We start from the raw sequence: 22,650 nt of genomic DNA on the forward strand, positions 1-22,650 counted from the left end.
CATGAAAACTCAGCTAATCCAGGAAATAGTAGGCCACCAAAAATGTTGAAAAAAAGTGAATAATCATGTGGAGCAGTTACACATGTTTGGTTTAAATATCATGCCGCTACTAAGCACACCCTTATCTGCTTACAGAGCCTCTATTTTGTGGCGACCCTAAACAGTAAGCACAGCAAAAGCATGCTTAATACCTCAGAGCAAAGGGTTGCTCAAATGAGTGATCTAATAATAAAAGTCTCTATGCATGTGCAACCATTAGCACATCCAACGCCATGAAATAGTACTTAAGGTTAGCACAATTTACTGCTATAGTGAGCACAACTTTTCTGCTAACTGTTAAGCAGTACAATGAAATCGGCCTGCAGTTGCAGAGAATGACCAAAGCCGAAGGCTAAATGACCATATGGAAAAGCGAGCAATTCTGACTGTTCAAGAAGTCTCACTGTAGAAACCAACTTTGGGGAGGGGGAAAATGCACTCAAACTTTTCAACAAAGGTCAAAAATATTTTTAAGCAATGTCAAGTTGAAGACTTCCATGCTTTGTTCATCCAGAAAAAAACTTAGATGTATCAAGGAGGGATGCCATTGCGTTTTTGCTACGGGGCTGGAAAAATTTGACACAATTGCAATACACCATACAAACTCATGTCACAAAACCACACACATTTTAAGTACGTCGACAATGAACGTATTACGGCTGCCCATTTCCGAATTAAGTAGTATTTGATTATTTGAAACTGCATTTGACCGATTATTCCAATTTTCAAAACTCACTGGCCAAGTTTTACACTTGCCAGCTGCAACAGTGTGTCGTGCCGGTCAAAAGCCAGTTAAGCTGTGTGTGCTGCGTCGATATTATGGGCAGCTGGAGAGTTTTGCAATGGGCCTTATTCACGAGTCGGCCATATTGAATTGAAAGTTAGGTAAAATCTTAAATTTTGGAACTTGTGAAGAGAAATGAAAGCAACTTCATGTATAACAAATGCCAGCCTGCTTCAATGAATAATTTAAAATTTGTAATTAAACATTCCCTAATGTTTAAAATCATATTTAAAAAAAAAAATGACAGTAAAATAAGGCTGCATTGTGCCTGCATAAACAGTCTGGCACCATCCCACTCAACAGTGAACAATTAATGAAATGCATTCAGGGAACTCGACAAAAATGGCCAACTCGTGAATAAGGCCCATAGGCCTAGATAGTATTTTATAACTGCCAAGGGCTATAAAAAGGATGGAAACAATGAACCGTCGTTGACAAAAAAGTTGCATCTTGCAATAAAGCCCCGCAACTTTACGATTAAAATTACTCAACAGTCATGTGTGTATGTGCGTAGGTTTTTTTTTAACATTCGAACCAGCAATAAGCTATTCAAATATTCGGATGATGATATTGGAATATTCAGTATATTCAGGACAGCTCTAGAACATGCCTTGGTGTATGGCACTAGCATGAAAATCACCATATGAATCTAGCAACATGTAACACGTAACCCATTTTCTTATTGGTTCACAAGTGACTATCAAACAACATGCAAGGAATTTTCCTATTGGCCGAACGCCGACAGGTAGCCAAATATTTTTTTCCCTTCTCCATGTACGTGCAAGATCAGGATTGATTTTTCTGGCAAAGGGATTCAATGCAGGAATTCCGGCTGTAGCCGGAAAACTGGCATTCCTGATCGAGGTACAGGGTGACATGGAGGGTGCAGGGTGACATGGAGGGTGTTTTTGTTTACCTCAGTCTTCTCAAAGGAGTAAGAGAAGAGCACTGGCTGCACCATGATCAAGCTCTGAGTCAAGTCTTCTCTCATCAGCATCAGTCGGTAGTAGGATGTCTCGTCAGGACTGTTGTTGAAGACTTGCAGGAACTGGGAGCGGCGCAGGTGGAACATGAACTGCGGTGGAAATCATCACAGCAGGTTGTATAGTTTTTTTAATTAGCGATTTTTTTTATTAACAAATAAATCACGAAGGGAAACTTGGAAACCACCAGCAATGACTATTTAGCTCAGTGGGGTAGAGCGCTGACAGCTATTCTGAAGGTTGCAGGTTTAATTCCTGCTCTAGTTATTTTTTTTTCGTTTCAATTATTGAAATTAGTTTGACTTTTTTTTAAAATAACTTTTTCCCAACAATGCAATGTTTATTTAAAACTTACAAGGGGGAATCTGCATAATGTACTGGTACATCTGTACTTTCAGGGTTAATATTTACTCGTTTTTTTACACTTTAAAAGTAATATACAACATTTGCTTTTGCTGTAATTTTCAGTAATAGACAGATTTCGGGGTTAGTATTTTATAGCAATGATGTTACACTAAACTAACTAAATCTAGTAAATTTGGGGCAGTATTAGAAAAAAAGTCAGTTTTTCCAATGATGGTTGGCCAACACTAGTTGGAAATCGATATTTTGATACTGGTACTCATGAAAATGTACTCGTACTCGTACACATACTCGCAAGAAAAAAATTACCCGTTCTCGTACTCATACTCATGACAAGTAATCGTTCTCGTACTTGCACTCTTGCAAATGTTCTCCAGCAGGAATTTAAATGAGTTTGAGCTACATGCAGGAAAAGAACCAGTTTTCTACTGTTTGGGAGGCTTCTGCATAAATTTGTTTAATGCCTGGTTTGACAGCAAAAAGCCTTTGAAAGCACGCGAACCATTGAAATTTGCTATTTGATATTTGTACTCGTACTCGTACTCGAGGACATTTTTGGTACTTGACTCGTACTCATGGAAAAAGATTGCATTGTACTCGTACTCGTGACAAAGTACTGGTACTCGTGACAAAGTACTCATACTCATACTCGTACTCATGGCGAAGTACTCGTACTCATGGCAAAGTACTCGTACTCATGGCAAAGTACTCATACTCATGGAAATGTACTCGACTACAACACTAGGTACTTGTTCAAGAAGTCCACAGTCAAGATCTCTACACAGTTGCTGAAATATAAATGAAGTGTCTCTAAGACTCCAACCTGCGGGTACATGGTGAAGTTCTCAGCAAACCGGAAGGAGTTGGGATCGTCCTTGTGATACTCGCCAAACTTCTGGCAGAGCCTGATCAGCATGCGGTCCAGCCAGCGCAGTACATCAGGCCCTTCCTCATTCTCGGCCCGGTAGACGGCGATGCGGGCCATCAGTACGGCAGCGGCTTCCTGGTCAAAACCGGCTGCTATGTGCTGGATGTTGACAGCTGCATCGGCCCAGCTATACATAGGAGTGGCAATCAGAGAACAGGATTTAGTCACAAAAAGACTACGACGAACGGAATTTCTGGTAAAATTTTGAAACATCTGACTATTTTCAAGGGCGAATGTAATATAATTTTTAGTGTAATCCTTCTAATGCATCCTTGTGTTCAACGTTAACTTTGTCAATTTTTGTCTAGCCTAGTTTTAAGAGTTTTTGGGTCCATTTTGGTTGGTATGCCAATACACATTTGCATATTCAACCATGATGACATTCAAAGCTTCCTGTTACAGCTGCTTTTAATAGTACCAAAAGTGACGGCATTTTGGGGTTTGGGTCAACTTTCTGGTTTTGGTGTTTTAACTTTTTATCAGTACATGACAGTAAGTTATTTAGCAAACATTTGATTCAGATACATGAATTTCCAATGGGCCACATTTCGGGTTCATAATTTGTGCACTTTCCCTACACTGTAGAGTGTGTGCTTGAAGTGACCTTACAGCAATAGCGCCCTCATTTGTCAGGAACAGCACTGGAACATTTTAAATGTTAAAAAAAGTGCACATAAAAAAAAATGACAAACCAAACAATGGCATTGCACTTGCAAATTCAGATCTGCAATCCCCTTGCTACATATGAAGAGTTTATATCCAAAGCGCAATACATGTATATCCATTTGAAAATAAGGAAAACAATTGCATGGTTATGAAACTTTTATAGAAAAAAAATCAGTAAAATAGCTGTTTCTAAACTTCCCTTTTGTCACTCTATTCTCAAATTTTGTTCGACTACATGTACCGTACCAGTATAAAACAGCAGTTAAAGGGAAAATACAACATTTGCAAACATCAAAAAATAAAACTACCAAATCATTTTGAAATACCTTGCTGGACTGTTAGTGAATGACAGTGTAAAGCATCCTGTAAAATCATGGCACCTGGTATACTGTCATTCTCAAGAAAAGTGGTATTTTTGTATCAATTTCCAACGCTGGTCAGCCGACCAGCGTTGGAAAAAACTGGGTTTTTTTCAAATACTGGCCCCAATTGACCATCGCACTTGTTTGCAATCGATTACACACCTATGAACGGGTACAAGCCAGCTAGACTGGTTCCCTCACCTTACAATTCCCCAATGTATGTAAACTGCTCTGTTTCTTCTTATATGGAAAATGATTGTTTTTCTTGGTTTTTATAGCATTTTCGAACCCAAAACCTCAAAAAAGTCAGTGTAACTATATTTGCTATATATTTCCAACCCCCCCAATTCCATCCATTTCTGAAAATTACAGCAAAAGCAAATGATGTATATTCCCTTTAAAACTGACTTTGGGTAGCCAGGAGAGAGGAGGATTCTAAAATGTGAACAAAGTGGCGTACATTATATATCACGTTTTGGAAATACAGTCTTCATATGTGCAGTGACAAATAACAAGGTTGTACACGTACTTTCTTGCCAGTGTGGTGACACGGACTCGGCGCTGGCCACTGGAGTGCTGGTACTGGGTGACAAACTGGATACTGCCCCTGCCACCCTGGGGGATAGGTGCATTGTGCTGCAAAACACACACAAAAAAGAAACACATTTAGTTTGTGGTTACAATTCCTTAAACTGTTTTACAATGGACTCCATGCATGGCCAGTAGAGGGCGCTATGTTACCACTGAGAGTTCCAGTGGGAGGGACACACTGTGTGCCTGTACTGGGGGCGGGGGGAGCTTGTTCGCACCATCTTCTGATAGGGGGCATTGTTAACAGATGACAGTCACTGACAGTATCAGACAATAGGTGGCACTCTTCATCCCTGCAAATTTGCCGACGGATATACCGGTACACATCCCGATTTGGCTGATTAGGCATCCTTCTTTTGCATCTCTCAGCGTCCCGATTTCTCTTCAAATCTCTTACCCATTGTAATCTGCAACTCTGCAACCCCCCCCCCCCCCCCCTGGTTATGCCACTGATGTGTGCAGCATGAAGTAGGCACGACTGAATTTCCGAATCTGTACAAAGCCCATCAGTAATGCACAGTGTATGGTCTCCCCCAACTCTCCCTCTGTAACCATTGAGGGGGTACTTGTGCATGGAGTCAAAAAGGTCCATTAGATATGATGTGTATACAGGATAAGTACATGTGTGACCTGTTCTGTCAAAAGCAGACGCTTCTGGGCAGAGGTTGAAATTGAGATAGGGCCAAAAAATGCTGTGGGGGTGATTTTTTTCCATTTTCTAATTTTTGCATATTTGTAATCCTGAGCATGTCTAAAATATACTATAAAAGTTTGAAACCCTAATTTGATCTCTAATTATAGTATTTTTGATGATGTGTTAAGGTATATCAGTTAAAGAAATGTCTGTTTTGTGACGTTCGTGTCCATTTTCCCTGTTTTCTACTTTTCGACCCAATGAACTTCAAAATAGCATAACTTTGCGCAAGAATGACCGGTTTCAAAAATTTAACCACCTATTAAAAGAGAACAGAACATATTTTAACAATATGCAAAAATCTCATTTTTGACCTTATGCCCAGAAAAGTCTGATTTTGACAGAACAGGTCACATGTGTGCAGCTCAGGAGATGTTGCCAATAGCATTTCTATGCTTTACACGTAATTTCATCAGGCCTATCTCAACATTTTGATACAAGATGTGCATTGCCGCATGGATCCATTAAATTAACCATGCAAATGGTGACTTAACAATAACAGGCAAGCAAAAGTCTCCCATCCCCGTCTCATTTCTAATAGTCCCTATCACCGTTGCATCTCTCTCTCATGCTCTCTACAAAGTCATAAAAACGTCAATTACCACTGGGACTTGATCCCCCTTACGGTGAAGATGTAAATTGGACCATTAAAGGTGTCGCTTGCACACTTTAATGTTGTCTGTCTCCCCCAGCACAAGTTTCAGGGTATAGTGCTCACATTTTGGAAGGCCATCTTCTAATAGCCTCATTATGCCTTTATTGTACATTTTATTGTTACACTTTCATTTTGCCTTGAAAGAGGAAACAAAAGTTTCAAATAAAAATGCAAATGAAGTGAGGAATTCTGCCTGGGCATAGGCACCTCGGGATTCGACTATTTTCACTTAGGGATACACAAGCCATTGTACAAAAATTAAACGGGTTATACTAACAATATTGAAGACAAGTTTTCATTTGGACATGTACCCGTATGCTCCTAATTTAGAATATTTCAACTGTGCTGTTTTCCAATAGAGTTTCTTATGCTCCAACTTAGGCCAAGGAAAAACACACTAGTTTCTCACAAGAGCATTTTGAAAAACAGAAAGAGGCGGCCCTTTTAAAATCCTCCTAGGATGGCAGATTTCAAATCAAATCAAATCAATTCGACATTTATTTTCACATTGACATCCTCAGTGACAATTCATATATGTATAAAGAAAAAATACAAGACATTCTTCACAGACGATATGTAATTGAGTGTAAACATTATTAAATGATGCCAACATAAAGGGAAAAGGTGAAGCACTGGTTTTGTACCTTTCCCTGGGACAGGACAAAAAGAACCACACACGGACGAAGACAGGACAATAGGTTTAAGAGTGAGACCCGGTACAATATGTAAAATAATGACCAGTGTTGTAGGTCTCGAGACCGGTCTCTGTCTTGAGACCGGTCTCGAGACCACTTTTTGCTGGTCTCGGTCTCGGTCTCGGTCTCGGAAGCTGTGGTCTCGGTCTTGGTCTCGGTCTCGGTCCCCTTTGGTCTCGATATTTTGGCTGGTCTCGGGTCGAGACCGGCAATATGTAGCTTTTACAGCTCGATCGATTACTTTGTGTTCACTTCGTTCAGTACCGTTGTTAGTTAAAACATTTGCTAGCCTGTAGATCAAGCTTGTTATATATCGTGGTCGGTTTGCCGGACTCGACTGCACGTTGGAAAGTCCCCAAAGTACATGTAAAGCTGCAGCAGTACCAGTCACTGAACGATTTGGAGCAAGTTCGGCATTTATCTGTTGAGTCGGGCACATAAAGCAAAGTATGAACTTGTAACAATTTATGCAATAAGGGTCAACCATTTTCGGGGATTGTGTAGTTTAGCCCACCCCTGTGGGCGTAATCACTTGCATTTTGTATTCTAATAATAAATGAGGTGCTTCAAATTAGTTATATTTTCGACCCCACACAATGTTCTCTTTAATTTGGGACAGTATTTTGAAGAAAAAGTAATTTTTTCTACCTGATTTTCCAGCATTGAACTCACACACTCTTACCAGTTACCACTCACTGTTGCCATGAGAGTGTATGATGAGACCCCATTTTCTGGCTGCTCATTTTGAAGTACCCCATTATTCCTCAAAAATTAAAATCCCGTTCAGAAAAAAAATTAAAAATCCATATCTGGCACATTCTGGCTACCACCTCACAACTTGTGGGTCTACATGTACAAGTCCACATTCTATGACAGAAATTTAAAAATTAATTCAACATTTTCTAGCTCCCATTTTTTAAAATCAAGTACACAAGTCTTGTTAGAAGTTAAGTCCTATATTTATTTTAGGAAAAAAGAGGCACAATGTAAAATTAAAATTGCATCTTTAAATATCCGTTAGAAGTCATAGCTGAAACCAAGGGGTGACTGTGGAGTTTAGGATCCGAGTTCCTATAACAGATGAAACATCTACCTTTAACTTTTTACTTTTGTCACGATTGGGTGCAGACAACATGTCAAAGCCCATATGTCTTAAGTGGAACTACTTTTTGCTCAAGTAAGGTGTCATGTATCAATTTGTCAACACTGCCACTGGTCAACATTTTGGTCTGTATTCTTTGTGAATAGAAGGGTTACATTTTCCAACTATAATAACGTGTCTTGTTTTTTTTATTTCGACTATTGTTATTTATTATCAGCGGTCTCGGTCTCGGTCTCGGTCTCGGACCATATTGGTCTCGGTCTCGGTCGGCCTTGAAGGGGCTGGTCTCGGTCTCGGTCTCGGTCTCGAATCTTCAGGTCTCGGTCTTGGTCTCGGTCTCGGACTATCCGGTCTCGACTACAACACTGATAATGACTAAGCAAATCAGAAAAGAAAATGATTAAGTGCATACAAAGCTACACCCTTGCTGGAAACAAATAAAATGACAAAACATATTGCAAATGGATGATTTAAAAACAGGAGGTGAACGGGAAGGAGGAAGTGGGCGCCTGGGTGGGGATGTGAACCTGGTTTTTTTCTTTTTTTCTTGACCTTATGTGCAACCACATTTCCATTTTATTGCAGATTTTGTTTTTATCCTCCACTGGAAGTACCTGTGACCACAAAAAAACAAATAACTTTCTCTTGACAGCAGAGGAACTCAAGAAAATCAATGATAAGAAGTATTATTGTAAAATATCATGTTAAAGATTCCGATTGATCGTCCTTGAAAACCTTGTGCCGAAGCAGCATCGATTTCATAACTACAGTGAAGGGAAGGAATTCATGCGCACTCAACCAGCGTGGGTTGTCAACAATTCCATCAAGAGTGATCTGCTACAATTATCCGCATAACGGTGAAATCTTACGCCTGCTTATTCCATCCAATTGCTGCCGCCGGCTGAATTCACTCGTGAATAATTCATGTGACGGGACTGGCCCCACTTGACCAAAACAGAAACAATACATCGGCTGATCTGAGCTCCACGATCGACTCATGATTTATTCATTGCAGATACTACAGCCTAGCTTATATGTACCGGTACATGTACACATAGCTTCAAACCATACATTCTGAGGAAAACACCCCCAAAACATGCCCCCCCCCCACCCCCCCCCCCCCAAAAAAACCTGAGACATCACACTCTCCAGAAAAAAAACCCCAAATCCATTACATCCATACAGACGTAGTGAGAGTACAAGGCAACGCTCATAGTGCTTCAAACCTTGTGCACAGACTAGTTGTAATTCTGGATAACTAAAAATACTTAGGGGCAATTCCACGGTTACTCACGTTACATTTTCGTAACGTGAGTAACCAATTTTGTGCGTCTTGTTTATCATACATAACACATTTTTCTGAATGTCATTTTTGGTGCTTAGGTAGGTCTAGGTCTACTCTATCTACCATGGGATAACAGTTATTAAACCTTTTCAGTAAGGTAATTACAACCCAAGGAAACTCAAAAGTACCGGTACATCAAAAATGTAACGTGACTACGTGAGTAACCATGGAATTGCCCTTAGGAAACTTGACAGTAGAAAGTAAGACTTAAATGATAAGATTTGAAGGTTTGAAGTTAGAAATAACATAAGACTCACGGTAGCACCGAGTGACAAATCTCTTTTGTGAGTTTGTGAGGTTCTGAAAAGAATCGGGGGAAACTCAACATTTCAGACAATACATACTCTGCCCGTCGTCAAGACTTTCTGACAATTTCGTTTCCAAGTACGCTTTTCCATACTTTGATACACAACCTGTGTTTGGTGCTTGTATTTGTTTTGTTTTTTCTTTTCTCAATTTGTTTCTTTTTAAGAAGAATTTGTTCAAAGATTTCATTTAAATAAAGGAAATTATCACAAATTCTTTGAAAAGCTTTGAAAAAATCTGGTTATTAACCACGTAGAAATAGTTGAAAGAAAACTTTAAAAAGAAGAAGATTTAATTAAAATAAAAAGTTTTATGAAACAATGACAATATTTTGCATCAATTGAGATGAGATGAATAGTTGGTTGGGGGGGGGAGGGGGGCTGATCCTGAATCATGTAGAGATGCACTGTATATTCAACTGTACATAATTTAGAAACCATACACGTGTAATTAACACAGAAGACAGCCCTGAGCCATAACATTGCAAGCTTCAGCCATTCTCTTATTTCAAATAGCATCCATTGAGAGGCATGGCTGTCCAACACCAGGGTCGATCATGGGACTGTTGCCAAGCACCAAACAGCCAGGGATTCACCTCGTCACAACATGGTAAGGCACTCAACAATCCCCTAGGATGACAGGTGGATACAGCCTCCAATGCAAATAATTGCCACTTCGCACGGACACCACGACAGTGCACCACTAGTGCCCTACTGAATATATGAACATTGATAATTACTTGGAAATGTGGTCTACCAAATTTATCAGAAAAACCTTGCTCTAAGCATGGAGGATAGAGATGGTGCCTAATACCCTGTGGAATTAATCTGCCGGAAATTGTTTTGATAAAAAAAAAACCAACAATTGAAGGTGGTTTTAGAAACTTGTGCCAGCACAAAAAGTTATGGATTTGCTTTCTGTTTTCACAAAATGTTTAGGAGCCACTCAGCTGAAACTTCAAAGATTATGCTGTTATGCACCCTACTTAAGATTTTTAGTAATTTGCTGATTCAAAAAAAAATGCAAAAAGAGCGAATGTACCTTTCAAAAAAGATTTAACTTGACAAAGAACTCTCAGACATGATACATGTAATTCATCTGTGTTGATGATTTACATGCATTAGTATGGTGACAGTAAACAAGAAGTATTTACTGCATTTCAAGATGTCAACTTCTTTCACGAGAATCTAATTTTGAACTAGGAGAAAGCTGTAATTGAACCCTAAATTTCCCCGTTATAGAAACAATCGGGTGTCTGCTTTCCAATGTGTATATCGTTCAATTTTAACCATCATTAGAGTCACGCATTGCCACTTGCACATCCAACCCCAAATAAATTAAATTACATTTGACTGGCTGGCACCCAAGGTTCAGGCGGCACTAAAGTGGGCAGGATGTGTGCCTTCGTGCCATAATTAACCGCGGACCTCCGCGATCAAACGCGGAGGATTAGGGCACAGGAACTCCTACCGCTAGTGCATAACTGCGGATGACATTGTAGATTAATGACACTGCCTGCGTTTAACTCCCAAAAAAGGAGGGAACGGAGGGAGTTTTGGTGGAGTTTACGGTAGGAAGCTGACTCATCAACACATGGATTTGTGGTTCGCGGGATGTTCTTGTTGCATAATCCAACGGACAAAGGCCAAGTCACACATGTATATGGTGTACGCTGTTTCTGCAGACGTCTAACAGGTAAGCCTGCTATCATTACAAGTATGATTTTGTTTCGTGAGTTGTACATTCCTTTAGTTAACCCATTAGCACTTGTGTTACATTGTACTACAATGTAGTTACTTCTTGATGAATACAGGGTAGTTTGGGGCGGTATGAGGAGTAACTGGCAGGGCGCTTTTGGGCAGTACAGGGGCAGATGGGTTTAAGAAATGTCACAACAGACATGGTCAGAGACTGTTGAGTCAGAGACTGTGCTGTGAAAGATAGTGCAAACACTAACAATTCTGAACTTTTGGAGTCAAAAAAGGGGAATTTACTGTGATTTTACTCATTGCCTTTGGTGAGTCAATACACTGGGTCAAAATGGCACCTTCTAGAGACAATAAGCCAATGTATTTACTTGAAATGTTAAAGGGCATTATTTTTATTCTGTCATTGAATTACCAACTGAAAGAGTAAATAAGGAAAACATAATATCTTTTTTAAAAATCTTTTTTTTTTTTTTTTAGACAACTGGCACCTGGTACTGTCAACATCATCACAACTATTCTTATGTATCATTGGATGATCATGTCCTTCCAGAGGACAGATTTAAGAATAATGCAACGCATTAGAAACACAGTATTTTTTTTATCAAGTACAGAAGAAGAATTTTACTTAATATTTTCTTGCCTTGGCTATTAAAAGAGGCAATATTGACTTTAGCAATTTAAGGTTGCATTCCCGTGCAATTTTCAATTGTCATCGTAAAATTTAGATTCCTTTTCTAAATTGCGATTATTCTAGTAATACAAAGGTTACTCAAGTTTGAAAGAGATATCAACCATAAAAAAAAAAATCGGCCCACGTTTAGTTACTGAATCACGACTTTATGACTTATGAATTACTGGCGGCCTCACATAACTTCTGTTCTTGAGCCCCACAATCAGCCAGTCTGCTCGCAAAGGCAGATTTGTTTGTGCCTCAAATAAAACCTTTCTTCAGAGGGTTGCAGACATCCAAAACAGCAGAAAATAAGTTTTTTTTGTTGGAATAAAACAGTCGAGTTGGAAATTTAATAGGCTATGAGAAAAAAAATGAATTAGTTGATGAGCAAAGGGAACGCTTCTTTACCAGGACTTGTTGTTTGAAGTCTGATTAAACTTGAGCCATGTTTACCCTCATGTGCATACGTAACTGTGCTCTAATTCTAAGATTGAACTAAAGGCTATCCGCAAGCTACCGTACTAAGCATAAACTCATTTGTGGTCCATTTCACACAAAAATAATAATTAAAAAAACATTTTTAAAATTACATAAATTTAAACAGTACTTTGTGTTTATCAAGATTTTGTTTTTAAATGTTGAGTACACTTTGTATAAAAAAACACTGTTTAGCATATTCTGTTGTATTTCTCCCAGAAGCATGGAAAATCAGTGCGATATTGCATCAGCTTGAGCTGAAAAATAGCATTCATGTATAAATGCATGTCTGTTAAATGTCGGTGAAGGGCAAAACCTAATTTGATTTATATCACCCTGACGCAAAAAAAATTCCATCTTATAATAAATACAAGAAGTCGAGAAATATTGTAAATTTGTTATTGGCATATCAAGTTTTCAAAAATTGGACAAATTTTGAAAATCCTGTTGGATGTTGAGAGCATTTGACAGTCTAAAAATAAAATGACAACAATGAGCAATGGAGGGCTGTTAATACAATTATTAGTAGCAAGTTCTTGAGAAATGCACGTACAAGTATCCTTCGATAAGCTTTGTGAGCTCTGGTCACGATTTTCATCACAACCTTCCTCCCCATTTTGTCATTAGCCTAATTTCAGGTCGATCGGCAAAGTTCTTTTGTCCTCCAGAGCCGGCAAGACAGATGCTTTCATGTCAAAAATCTAACTGGATAAGAGTTGGTTGATTATTTACCCTGTCCTGTAACCAATTTAGTTTCAATGCAGTATCGAGTAGCCGCCTTTCAGTAACAGTATGCTGTTCAATCAACTGGAAGACAAATACCGCTTTAACTGCGACCCACTTTTTGTGCCCACTAACAGTGAGTCAGCACATCCCAGTCCTAATTCACAACACACCAGCACAGCTGCGCTCTGCGCCTAATTGCGCAGTACGCGCAATGGGCGCGCCAATCTCCATATAATAAGGAGTTGTTTTCCACTACTCGCGAGACTGGACATACATGTACCATTGTATACATGTAGCTGGAGGGGTGTCCCAAAAAACATGAAGAATTACAAAATCGTTGGAACTATATAATTTTGACTTGTTTTTGATTTTTTGACCTAAAAGGTATTTCTGAATTGGAAAGAACTTGGCCAGTATTAAACACAATGTTTAAGACGGGTTGGAGTCTGGATGCTGATAATTACCATCCAGACTCCAACCAGTCTTAAACAAAGTGTTTAAAACTGGCCAAGCACACATTTATTCCATTATTAATGATTGACTTCATCCTTATACATGTAGGTTTGTGACTTTGAAGAACTGTGCTTGGAATATACTTACAGCACGCTATGTCACCAATGACTTAGACACTTTAAAAGAATACCTTTTTACAACAAACAAGAGCTTATAACAGACATACACGTATCATTCCAATCTCATTGATTTCCTCGTATCTTTTTTAAGATCCACGCACTGTGATTTGGAGGGACGGCACCGATTGGTTCGGAAAGATTCCATCTTTGCGTGGTACCGTGGCCTGCTTGCAATGAATCGGACTCAGCATGGCAATGCATCCTTCAGTCCAGACTTGGACAACGACCTCTCCAGCTTTGTAAGTTTTCTGGCCTTCTTGCACATCCTGACCATTCTGCTGACCACTCTTGGCAACTCACTGGTCATCACGGTCATCGTCCGCTCGCACAAGCTCCGCACCATCACCAGTGGGTTCCTGCTCAATCTGGCCGTCTCCGACATGGCCGCCGGCTTATTCCTCCTCCCATTTGCAGCTGGCAGCACTCTCAACCCCAACTTGAGCTACGGTCACGTCCCCTGCACCCTGCTCGGTTTCCTATACACCCTCCTGTGCTTTGCTTCCACCTGGACCCTCGCCTGCATCAGCTTGGAGCGCTTCGTGGCAATCAACAGCCCATTAAAGTATCACCAACTTGTGGACCGTCGACGGGCGATCATCGCCATTGCTCTGATCTGGCTCGGGGCAACGCTGAACGCTGCCTTCCCCTTTGCCGAACAGGAACACGAGGCCTACGCGTTTCTTCCGCAGTACACCTTCTGTCTGCTAAACTACCACAGCCACGTGGTGACGGCGATCGTTATACCCATTCTTGCCATCTTTGTGCCCCTGGGAATCATGTGCTACACTTACGTGTCCATCGGGAGGATTGCCTGCTCCCATGCCAAGAGGAAGATTGTGGAATGTAACAAGGAACACTGCATGTTTGTAGCTCCAAAAACTAAAGACTATCGGGCTGCTAAGATACTCGCTGTCATGGCAGGTGGGTATGCACATTCTAGTTAATCTACTCTTAAGAAAGAGGCAACTGCTTTTTTTCATGCTCAATAACAGAATGTTAATAACGTGTTTTATACCATGTTGACAGTTTTGCTTGGTACAGGCAAGGCGAAATATCTTTGTTGCATCAGATGTAAATAACCAATAATTGTCTCCCTGTAAATGTACATTACGTGGGTGTCCTGTTACCCAGACCTCTGAAATATGACTAGTAAACAATTTGAAATCATAATTTATGGCGATCTCCGAATGAAAGTGCAGATTTTATAAAAGCTTGATAAAATGAAACGAGACAGTACATGTAAATGTACTTTTTATTTCAATAAAGGCAACATCAACATGACAATAAAAGGAATCTAAAATGTTTTAGTCTGGTATGTAACCATGGAATTGTCCAAGCATTTTTATGACCTTTTTTTCTTAAAGTGAGCGGTCAGCTTCTCTTTTACAAAGCCAGAGTGATTCAACAGATGGGTCTCATGGGCAAAATAGTTGATTTTTGTATATGATTTCATTATTGCAGGGTGCGAGGTGTTAAATTTAATAATAACTTCACGCCTTGCATGATTTTGTTCCTATTGATTTCCCGTATCGCAGTGGTTCAAGCTTACAAATGTGCATGCATGTACAAAGGCTTTTAAATGTAGCATTAGTTGAGCTGAAACAGGCAGTTATTTACAGTTATTATGTGCTTTCATTCAAGCTTCGCATGTGGACAGGGGTCAGGTTTTGGTTAGTCTGGTTCCCACACCAAAAGGTTCTGACATTTCTGGCGAAGTCAGGTAGCTGTCACGGCTAAAAATAGACGCGGCAAAAAAAAGGTGTCGGATCCTGCTCGTTTCCCCAAATGTCCTAAGTTTACCGAATGCATTTTGTTGAAACGATTGGATAGCGCCCAGGTATTTCTGGGTATAAAATAGTTTGTAGTTTAAAAAAATTAAAAACGAGTTCAAAGATTCATTGCTTTTATTTTAAAAACTTGAAATTCAAAGACCTTGTGTTGAATTTGATCGGAATATTAGAGTCACTCCTACACGGGTGATCAACCGTAGCCTAATGAGTATTACACATAAACACAAACATGTACATCTTTACCGCTTTATAGCATAGTGACAAGGAAAACTTAAAAATTGAAAATGCCTTTTTGAAAACTAGTACACAGTGTATGGTGGAGCGTGCTGTCATGAACACAATGGACTAAACAAAATATTGTTTGGTACATGTACATGTATAGTGGTCGTTAATTATAAACTATACAAAATATTGTTTGGTACATGTGCATGTATTTAGTGGTAATTCATTATAGCTACCGGTACATGAAAGATTACTTGGTACATGTAAATGTTCACATGTACATGTACATGTACTTGATAAAAGAAAAACAAGTACCGTACATTAAAAACAGGACATTAATTACAGCAGTACGTGTATCTTTGGTACATGTATAGAGTACCGAAGTGAATACATCACGCGCACAATTACATGTGTAAAAGACATTAGCGCGTGATTCAGCCCGTGAACCAACACGCCCGCTTACTCCATTCGTTTGCACTACACTTCCCGGTTCAAAATGAAGTCACACTTGGATACTCTATAAACACAAAACAGTGTTTGTATAGAAATGCTAGAACTCTTCTGCACATTTTGTACAAAACGAAATGATTGTCTAGACAGAATTTCAACACTTGTGGGCTCTTCCTTTCAACATGTCGTCAGTGACAGACGGACACTTAAAGGTATAGTCCATCATTTGTAATTTGTGCATTTTGTTCATTTGAAGCAACAAAAGTGTTCAAAATCTAATGAAGGATACTGAACAACTAACCTGATGAAGTTTCAGCTCAGCTTCAGCAGTATATTCCGATAAAAACGGCATTTTAGGATCTCAATTTCAAATCAAAAGTTGCTGAATCATGTTTTGAATTGTTTTGAATTCCAGCTATACGCGATGTTGCACACTGATCCGACGAATTATAGCAACGACGCGCGCCTGTGCATCATGCCAATGCTTGCGCGCGCTGCGCCGAATAACAAAACGAACTACTAATTTAAATTTTCCTACGGTGCGTCTTAAGACGCACCGTTGGAAAGGCCTTCTTTCGTTGATTACTTCAAAATGACAGCTTGCCAGAAAGATTAATTTCACAGGGAGTTTAGTCCACTTACTATCTTTCAACCAAGTATGTTTTTCAACAATAATACGCCAGTATAATACTTTTTCGGATGGCTGCAAATGATGGACTATAGCTTTAAGACTGACACATGAAAGGAAGTACACGCATGTGCAGCAGGACCAATTCTATTGTCTTTTTAACCCATTAGTCAACTGCACCAAACCACCCCCAGCACAATATGGTTTCTCAGATTCATCAAGGAATAAATACAATGTAATACAATGTAATACAATGCAATGTGATAGCTAATTGGTCAATTCCCGCTTTATTTTCACTGGTTTTTAATAACAGGTGTGTTTCTGGTTTGCTGGATCCCCTTCACCATTCTTAGCCTGTGGCAGGCCAACGCAAACACCGACTTTCCCTTTATCCTGACGGCCACCTCCCTCTGGCTCACGTTCCTCAGCTCCGCCATCAACCCTTGGCTGTACTCCCTGCTCAACAGGACATTCCGCCAAGCCCTGAGGAGTCAAGGTGTCAGACTGCTGCGGTCAGCGGGCATCCTGAGGCCGGGCCCCGGGGGTCTTGGGAACGCCGGCAAGGTCCTGAACAATGGGAATCGGGTAGACATGGCGGTGCGAACGTCTTGCAAGGACATACTGCTTGACCATCCTCGCGGGCGAGCAGCCAATGACAATCTGGAAGACGGCGGGGGTGGAGATATTGCGGAGACCGACTGCGCTGGGAGCCTGCATGAAGCGTTGGCCAGCACTGTGTCAGGATCGCTAATGCGCATTGAAAGTCTCTGACCATGTGACCCCCACCATCCGAGAAAAATTGGAGCTGTGTTTTGCTTATTCAAGGATGAACAATACAATAAATCTGAAGCAGGTTATTAAACAACTCACCTGTCGAAATTTCAGCTCAGTAGATATCATACACTTACTTATGAGAAAACTGTGAAAATGCATCTTCATTTTTCTGGACCCAAATACAGGTTTCATAAACATTGAAGGCGTGATGGTTTGGTCCCAACCATCGCAAGGAAATGATGGTAATTCCTTTTTCTCAAAAATGACAGCATGCTAGACGCACTGATTTCACACAACGTTTGATGCTATCATTTCATCACCATCAAGTAGGATACTTCATGATATTTTGAGAGTTTCCTTTTTGAATGTTTGCACGTGGTGTCCATTACCTTTAAACAACAGTGAGTCCGACTTGAATGTGCACTAACAAAAAAAGAAACCCAAAATTAATGTTGGGACCATTGTTTTAGTGGAGTTCTGCATGTAGCACTTTCAAAATCTAGGATATGAAAGCCCAATTCATAAGCTCTCTTTTAGTACAAAACTCATTCAAATCACTCATGTACTTTTCAAGTTACGGAGTTTTAAACACAACCACCATTTTAAAGTTCTGTCCACGGATCACAAAAAAGGTGTGCGTTCTTTCAGCAGAACGAAAACGATTCACACACATCCTTATGTGATTTGTTTTCGTTTTGCTGAAAGAACACCGAACTTTTTTGTGATCCGTGGACAGAATCTTAAAGGGAAAATACAACATTTGCAAACATCAAAAAATAAAACTACCAAATCATTTTGAAATACCTTGCTGGACTGTTGGTGAATGACAGTGTTAAGCATCCTGTAAAATCATGGCACCTGGTATACTGTCATTTTCAAGAAAAGTGGTATTTTTGCATCAATTTCCAACGCTGGTCGGCCGACCAGCGTTGGAAAAAGCTGGCTTTTTTCAAATACTGGCCCCAATTGACCATCGCACTTGTTTACAATCGATTACACACCTACATGTATGAACGGGTACAAGCCAGCTAGACTGGTTCCCTGACCTTACAATTCCCCAATGTACATGTATGTAAACTGCTCTGTTTCTTCTTATATGGAGTCAGGGAACCAGACTACAGGAAAATGATCGTTTTTCTTGGTTTTTATAGCATTTTCGAACCCAAATGTCAGTGTAACTATATTTGCTATATATTTCCAACCCCCCAATTCCATCCATTTCTGAAAATTACAGCAAAAGCAAATGATGTATATTCCCTTTAAAACGGCTGTTGTGTTTAAAACTCCGTAACTGGAAAAGTGCATCAGTGATTTGGATGAGTTTGGACTAAAAGAAAGCTTATGAATTGAGCTTTCATATCCTAGATTTTGAAAGTGCTACATGCAGAACTTCACTAAAACAGTGGTCCCGACATTTGGGTTTCATTTTTGTTTACTCACCCTGTATGGGTCATCAATTGGATACCTTCACATTGAGTTCAATTCAATAGGCCTACCTCACATCACAAAATCTTCCTCTGTTGTTCACAAATGCCAATACAAATTTAGTACATTTTCAATGTTTTTTGCGATGCTGCAAGTCTGTGCAAGTCTTATGCCGACAATTCATCACCGACACCACGAATTGACACTCGGTAGTGCGCGAGTGCTCGGCACACGCGCATACTTTACAGTACCACATACGTGTACTTTTAAAAGTTTCTGTAACCCCACAAGTATATATGGATGGAGTAAATTTGTGTCAAACCTTTCAAAGCGTTTTTCTCTTAATTGCATTTCATCCACATGCTATACGTTTCAATTTATAAGAAACCAAAATTAGTCTACGAAGTGCAGGGACACACCCGCGTGTTAGTCCGTGAAACCAAATTTATTGATTGGTTCTCACAAACTGCATGCACACGGCGCATGCCTTTCAGTTCATGAAAACAGTGACGGATTTACTGACCTAGCGAATAACTGATGGAGATGTTTACGGACATTTCAGGTAACCCCTGATTTGTAATGAGGGCCAACATGTTCTGGATTGTGGCGATGATTTCCTAATTCTGCCTGACAAGTGCAATACCCATCAATAGTCCAATTAGTTTAAGCAGCACTTTGAAGTTTAAGATACACTTACCGGAGGTACCAGTAATATACACAAATTGGATGGCAGAGTAACAAAAAATGAAGAGGCCAGAGGGTGATTGTAGATATTTAACCCTGAACTCCCTCGCTTGGAAAAATCATGTGAAAATTGAAGGATTTGGGACTGTTTGGGTTGAACATGCTTAATTCCCCCATGAAAAGGAAATCTCGCCATTTGTTTTTAATGACAATAAAGCAACACAGGTATTAACTTCAGGGCAATTCCACAGATCAAACCTCAATGCCAACATTTCAAAATGTTCCAAATACCACAAATGATAACATGTTTATCATTTTGAAACTGTATTTTCTCTGTATTTTATTGAAATATAGTTTATTCATTAAAACTGTTCAACAGTTCAGCTCTTACTTGCAACTGAACAATTAATTAATGGGTACACAATAAAAACAGCTTGAGTAAGTACACGTACGGTACATCCAACACCATAGCGTTTCGAACCTGTCTTTTTTAAATCATCGTAGTTACTGTCTGATGTGATATATCGGAATTAAAATACACTTTATGATTACAACTATAATTATGCACACTGTGAAATTGTCCAAAATGTAAGTCCAACACTGTGAAACTGCCCAATTACTTTTAACTGAAAACAGGGCCTACTTGTGCCCATATTCTGATGGAATTCAATTTCAGCCAAAAAAATAGGGCCTCCATAAAGAAAACCGCTTCTCATCCATTAAAAAATGGGCATGATTGCATTTGCTCGAGGCGCAGTAATTGTATGTACTGTGTCACTCGACTAGATTGAATGTAGGTACATTAAATGTACCCTACATTTGTTTATACAAGGTAGTGTGCAACTTGTTTAAAGCTATGTTTAAAGCAAACTAAAGGAGCAAAATGACAAACACATCTATTAAATGTCAACTTTCCTGCTATGCACATTTGTACATAACCTTGCTGATTGGAGCACGTTTGGAATTCAAATATGTGTGCTGATTGATTACTTGTGATAAAAAGCTGCATTCTCTCTGAGTGAGCCCCATTTCTAGGTTTGCAGCATTGCTAATGCTGTTAGCATGGTGACTTTGGGCAGTAATGTAATGTCTGTAAGATTCAAGCAATATGTACATTAACGTGCACACATAGTAGGTCCTTTGTCAGATATCTGGCCTTCAATCATGACAACTTTAATCATCCTGTCAGATTTGATATACCGTACATGTAAGCAAGGGTACCTTGACAAACGAATCAAAGCCAATATACAGGAAATTAAATTTATCAGTCTTGGATTTTTTTATTTGTCTTTTTCTATTTTTTTTTTTTTTTAAGTAAATAAAAGATACCTTTCTGGGACTTGAGTTACAGAGCTCATATCAGGAGCTTGCGACACCATCACGGTGTCTTTATCAACTGGTGTGGTTGAGGCCCTCGCGTATTTTTAAAAAATATTTTTGTTATATTTTTTTTGGAATTTCCACCATGGAAACACATGGATTTTGCTGTATACATGTACATGCAATGAATAACGTATACTGTATACAATGTATATATGCAAGGAGGACAACTTGGCCACAAACAAAATAACAATCCGGTTCGTGAGTAAAAAGGTCATACACGCGCGCACCACTGTCCACTGATTACTACGGCCTATTGGATAAACGCTCGAGGTCCGGTTCCAAATGGTTCCAAAAACCTTCCAATGCTACTCAAGGGCCAGTGAGCGTGGTTTTAACTGAACTGACGTCACACTAACAGACCGGATACTGGACTGAAATGATACTCGGTCATTCACATACATGTGCTAGACACTGGTTCTTAATCACACAAACCACTTTCAATTCCATTTTAGATTGCCATACTGAAGAGCAACCTAAGACGTTTCAACGGAAATTACTAGTACATTTATCATCAAGGCATGCAGGCTTGACTCCAACGTGGGTCTCATGTTTGTGTTTTTGTTGGTTGAGTCGCTACTATGAAACAAATGTTGTGTTTTCGCTAAATGCTTCGCCAAAATAAATGACATTGTCCTGATGTATCTGCTGGATCCAGGTCCCCTGCTATACAGTCCATACTGTAATCAGGATGACAAGCAAGATTGCTTACCGACAGAACAGGAAATTAAATACACGACCATGCTGTCTTGATTATGATTAAAGACTCTGCGGGGGAAGTTATTGTTTTATTTTGTTGTGTTTATCTATTTTGGAAATTCCTGAGTATTTTGAGCACTTTACTATGCTCAAACCTACCACTGAAGTCTCTGTTAAGTTGATAAGGCCAAACAAATTCTCCGGTTTCTGGTATGGAGCTTGCCCCAAAAGTGGTGCGGCGACGCAGCTTTTTGGGTTTTTTTAAACTCTTTTTTTCCCTTCAAATGTCGGCTGATGACTGCAAATGGTGCCAGACTAAATTTAGTGCAAAATATATGGGAGTCCAGAGAGGCCACATAAAGCCTATACTCGATTTTAACCCCATCTAAAAAAACGTTAAAATTGTGCAGCAGCAGGATGCCTGTCAAACCAGTGAGTTGGCGGTTTTGAGACATCATCTCACATTGAAAAAAAACTTTTTCATTTTGCCGACACGCATGGCTACAGCGACGCGCGCGCATACCAGAAACCGGAGACTTTTTTTTGGCCTAAGCTGAGTCTCTTGAGTTATTTTGCAGAAAGAGATTGCTTTAATGTCCATACGCACCCATGCACACACATACAGAAGAACATGGTAAAAACAGTTTTCTCAGGCATTCAGTTGGGAAGACACCCAAAAAGATTAGAGGAAACTCCAAGCCTTAAAAGACCCTCTGCAGTGTTTTTGTCCCATTATTATTGGCATACGAGATAAGTAAAAAAAGCGGAAATCAGCTCATCCAAGAGACAAATTGCATGCCCACCCCATATGCCCCTCAGCTTCGCAAGCAGGGAATATGTTTTCAAGTTCGAAACTCCGACCAATAAA

At 39.7% G+C, this 22,650-nt stretch overlaps 2 protein-coding genes across 2 annotated transcripts in view; one reads left to right on the forward strand and one right to left on the reverse strand.

The window, feature by feature from the left end:
- The window catches only part of LOC119742630 (protein transport protein Sec23A-like), a 47,724-nt gene that overhangs the window by 4,759 nt on the left and 20,315 nt on the right, over window positions 1-22,650 (reverse strand). Inside the window, exons 12-14 of the mRNA XM_038218758.1 lie at window positions 4,655-4,761; window positions 2,993-3,224; window positions 1,740-1,898 (exon numbers count right to left, since the gene is read on the reverse strand). Coding sequence (XP_038074686.1) covers window positions 1,740-1,898; window positions 2,993-3,224; window positions 4,655-4,761 — 498 coding nt within the window. The remainder of the gene's footprint in view (window positions 1-1,739; window positions 1,899-2,992; window positions 3,225-4,654; window positions 4,762-22,650) is intronic.
- LOC119742631 (histamine H2 receptor-like) lies at window positions 13,679-17,709 on the forward strand. Its single transcript, XM_038218760.1, has 2 exons — window positions 13,679-14,651; window positions 17,134-17,709. Exons 1-2 carry the CDS (start codon window positions 13,904-13,906, stop codon window positions 17,589-17,591), a joined length of 1,206 nt encoding a protein of 401 aa, XP_038074688.1. The 5' UTR covers window positions 13,679-13,903; the 3' UTR covers window positions 17,592-17,709.

The sequence above is a fragment of the Patiria miniata genome, unplaced genomic scaffold, assembly GCF_015706575.1.
Source record: "Patiria miniata isolate m_02_andy unplaced genomic scaffold, ASM1570657v1 HiC_scaffold_6, whole genome shotgun sequence".
In the NCBI taxonomy this organism is placed as follows: domain Eukaryota; kingdom Metazoa; phylum Echinodermata; class Asteroidea; order Valvatida; family Asterinidae; genus Patiria; species Patiria miniata.

Excerpts from the sequence above, each read along its gene's own strand:
- LOC119742631 (XM_038218760.1), top strand. The coding sequence starts at position 13,904 with ATGAATCGGACTCAGCATGGCAATGCATCCTTCAGTCCAGACTTGGAC. Across the intron at positions 14,652-17,133 it reads GATACTCGCTGTCATGGCAG|GTGTGTTTCTGGTTTGCTGG; the intron begins GTGGGTATGCAC and ends TTTTAATAACAG.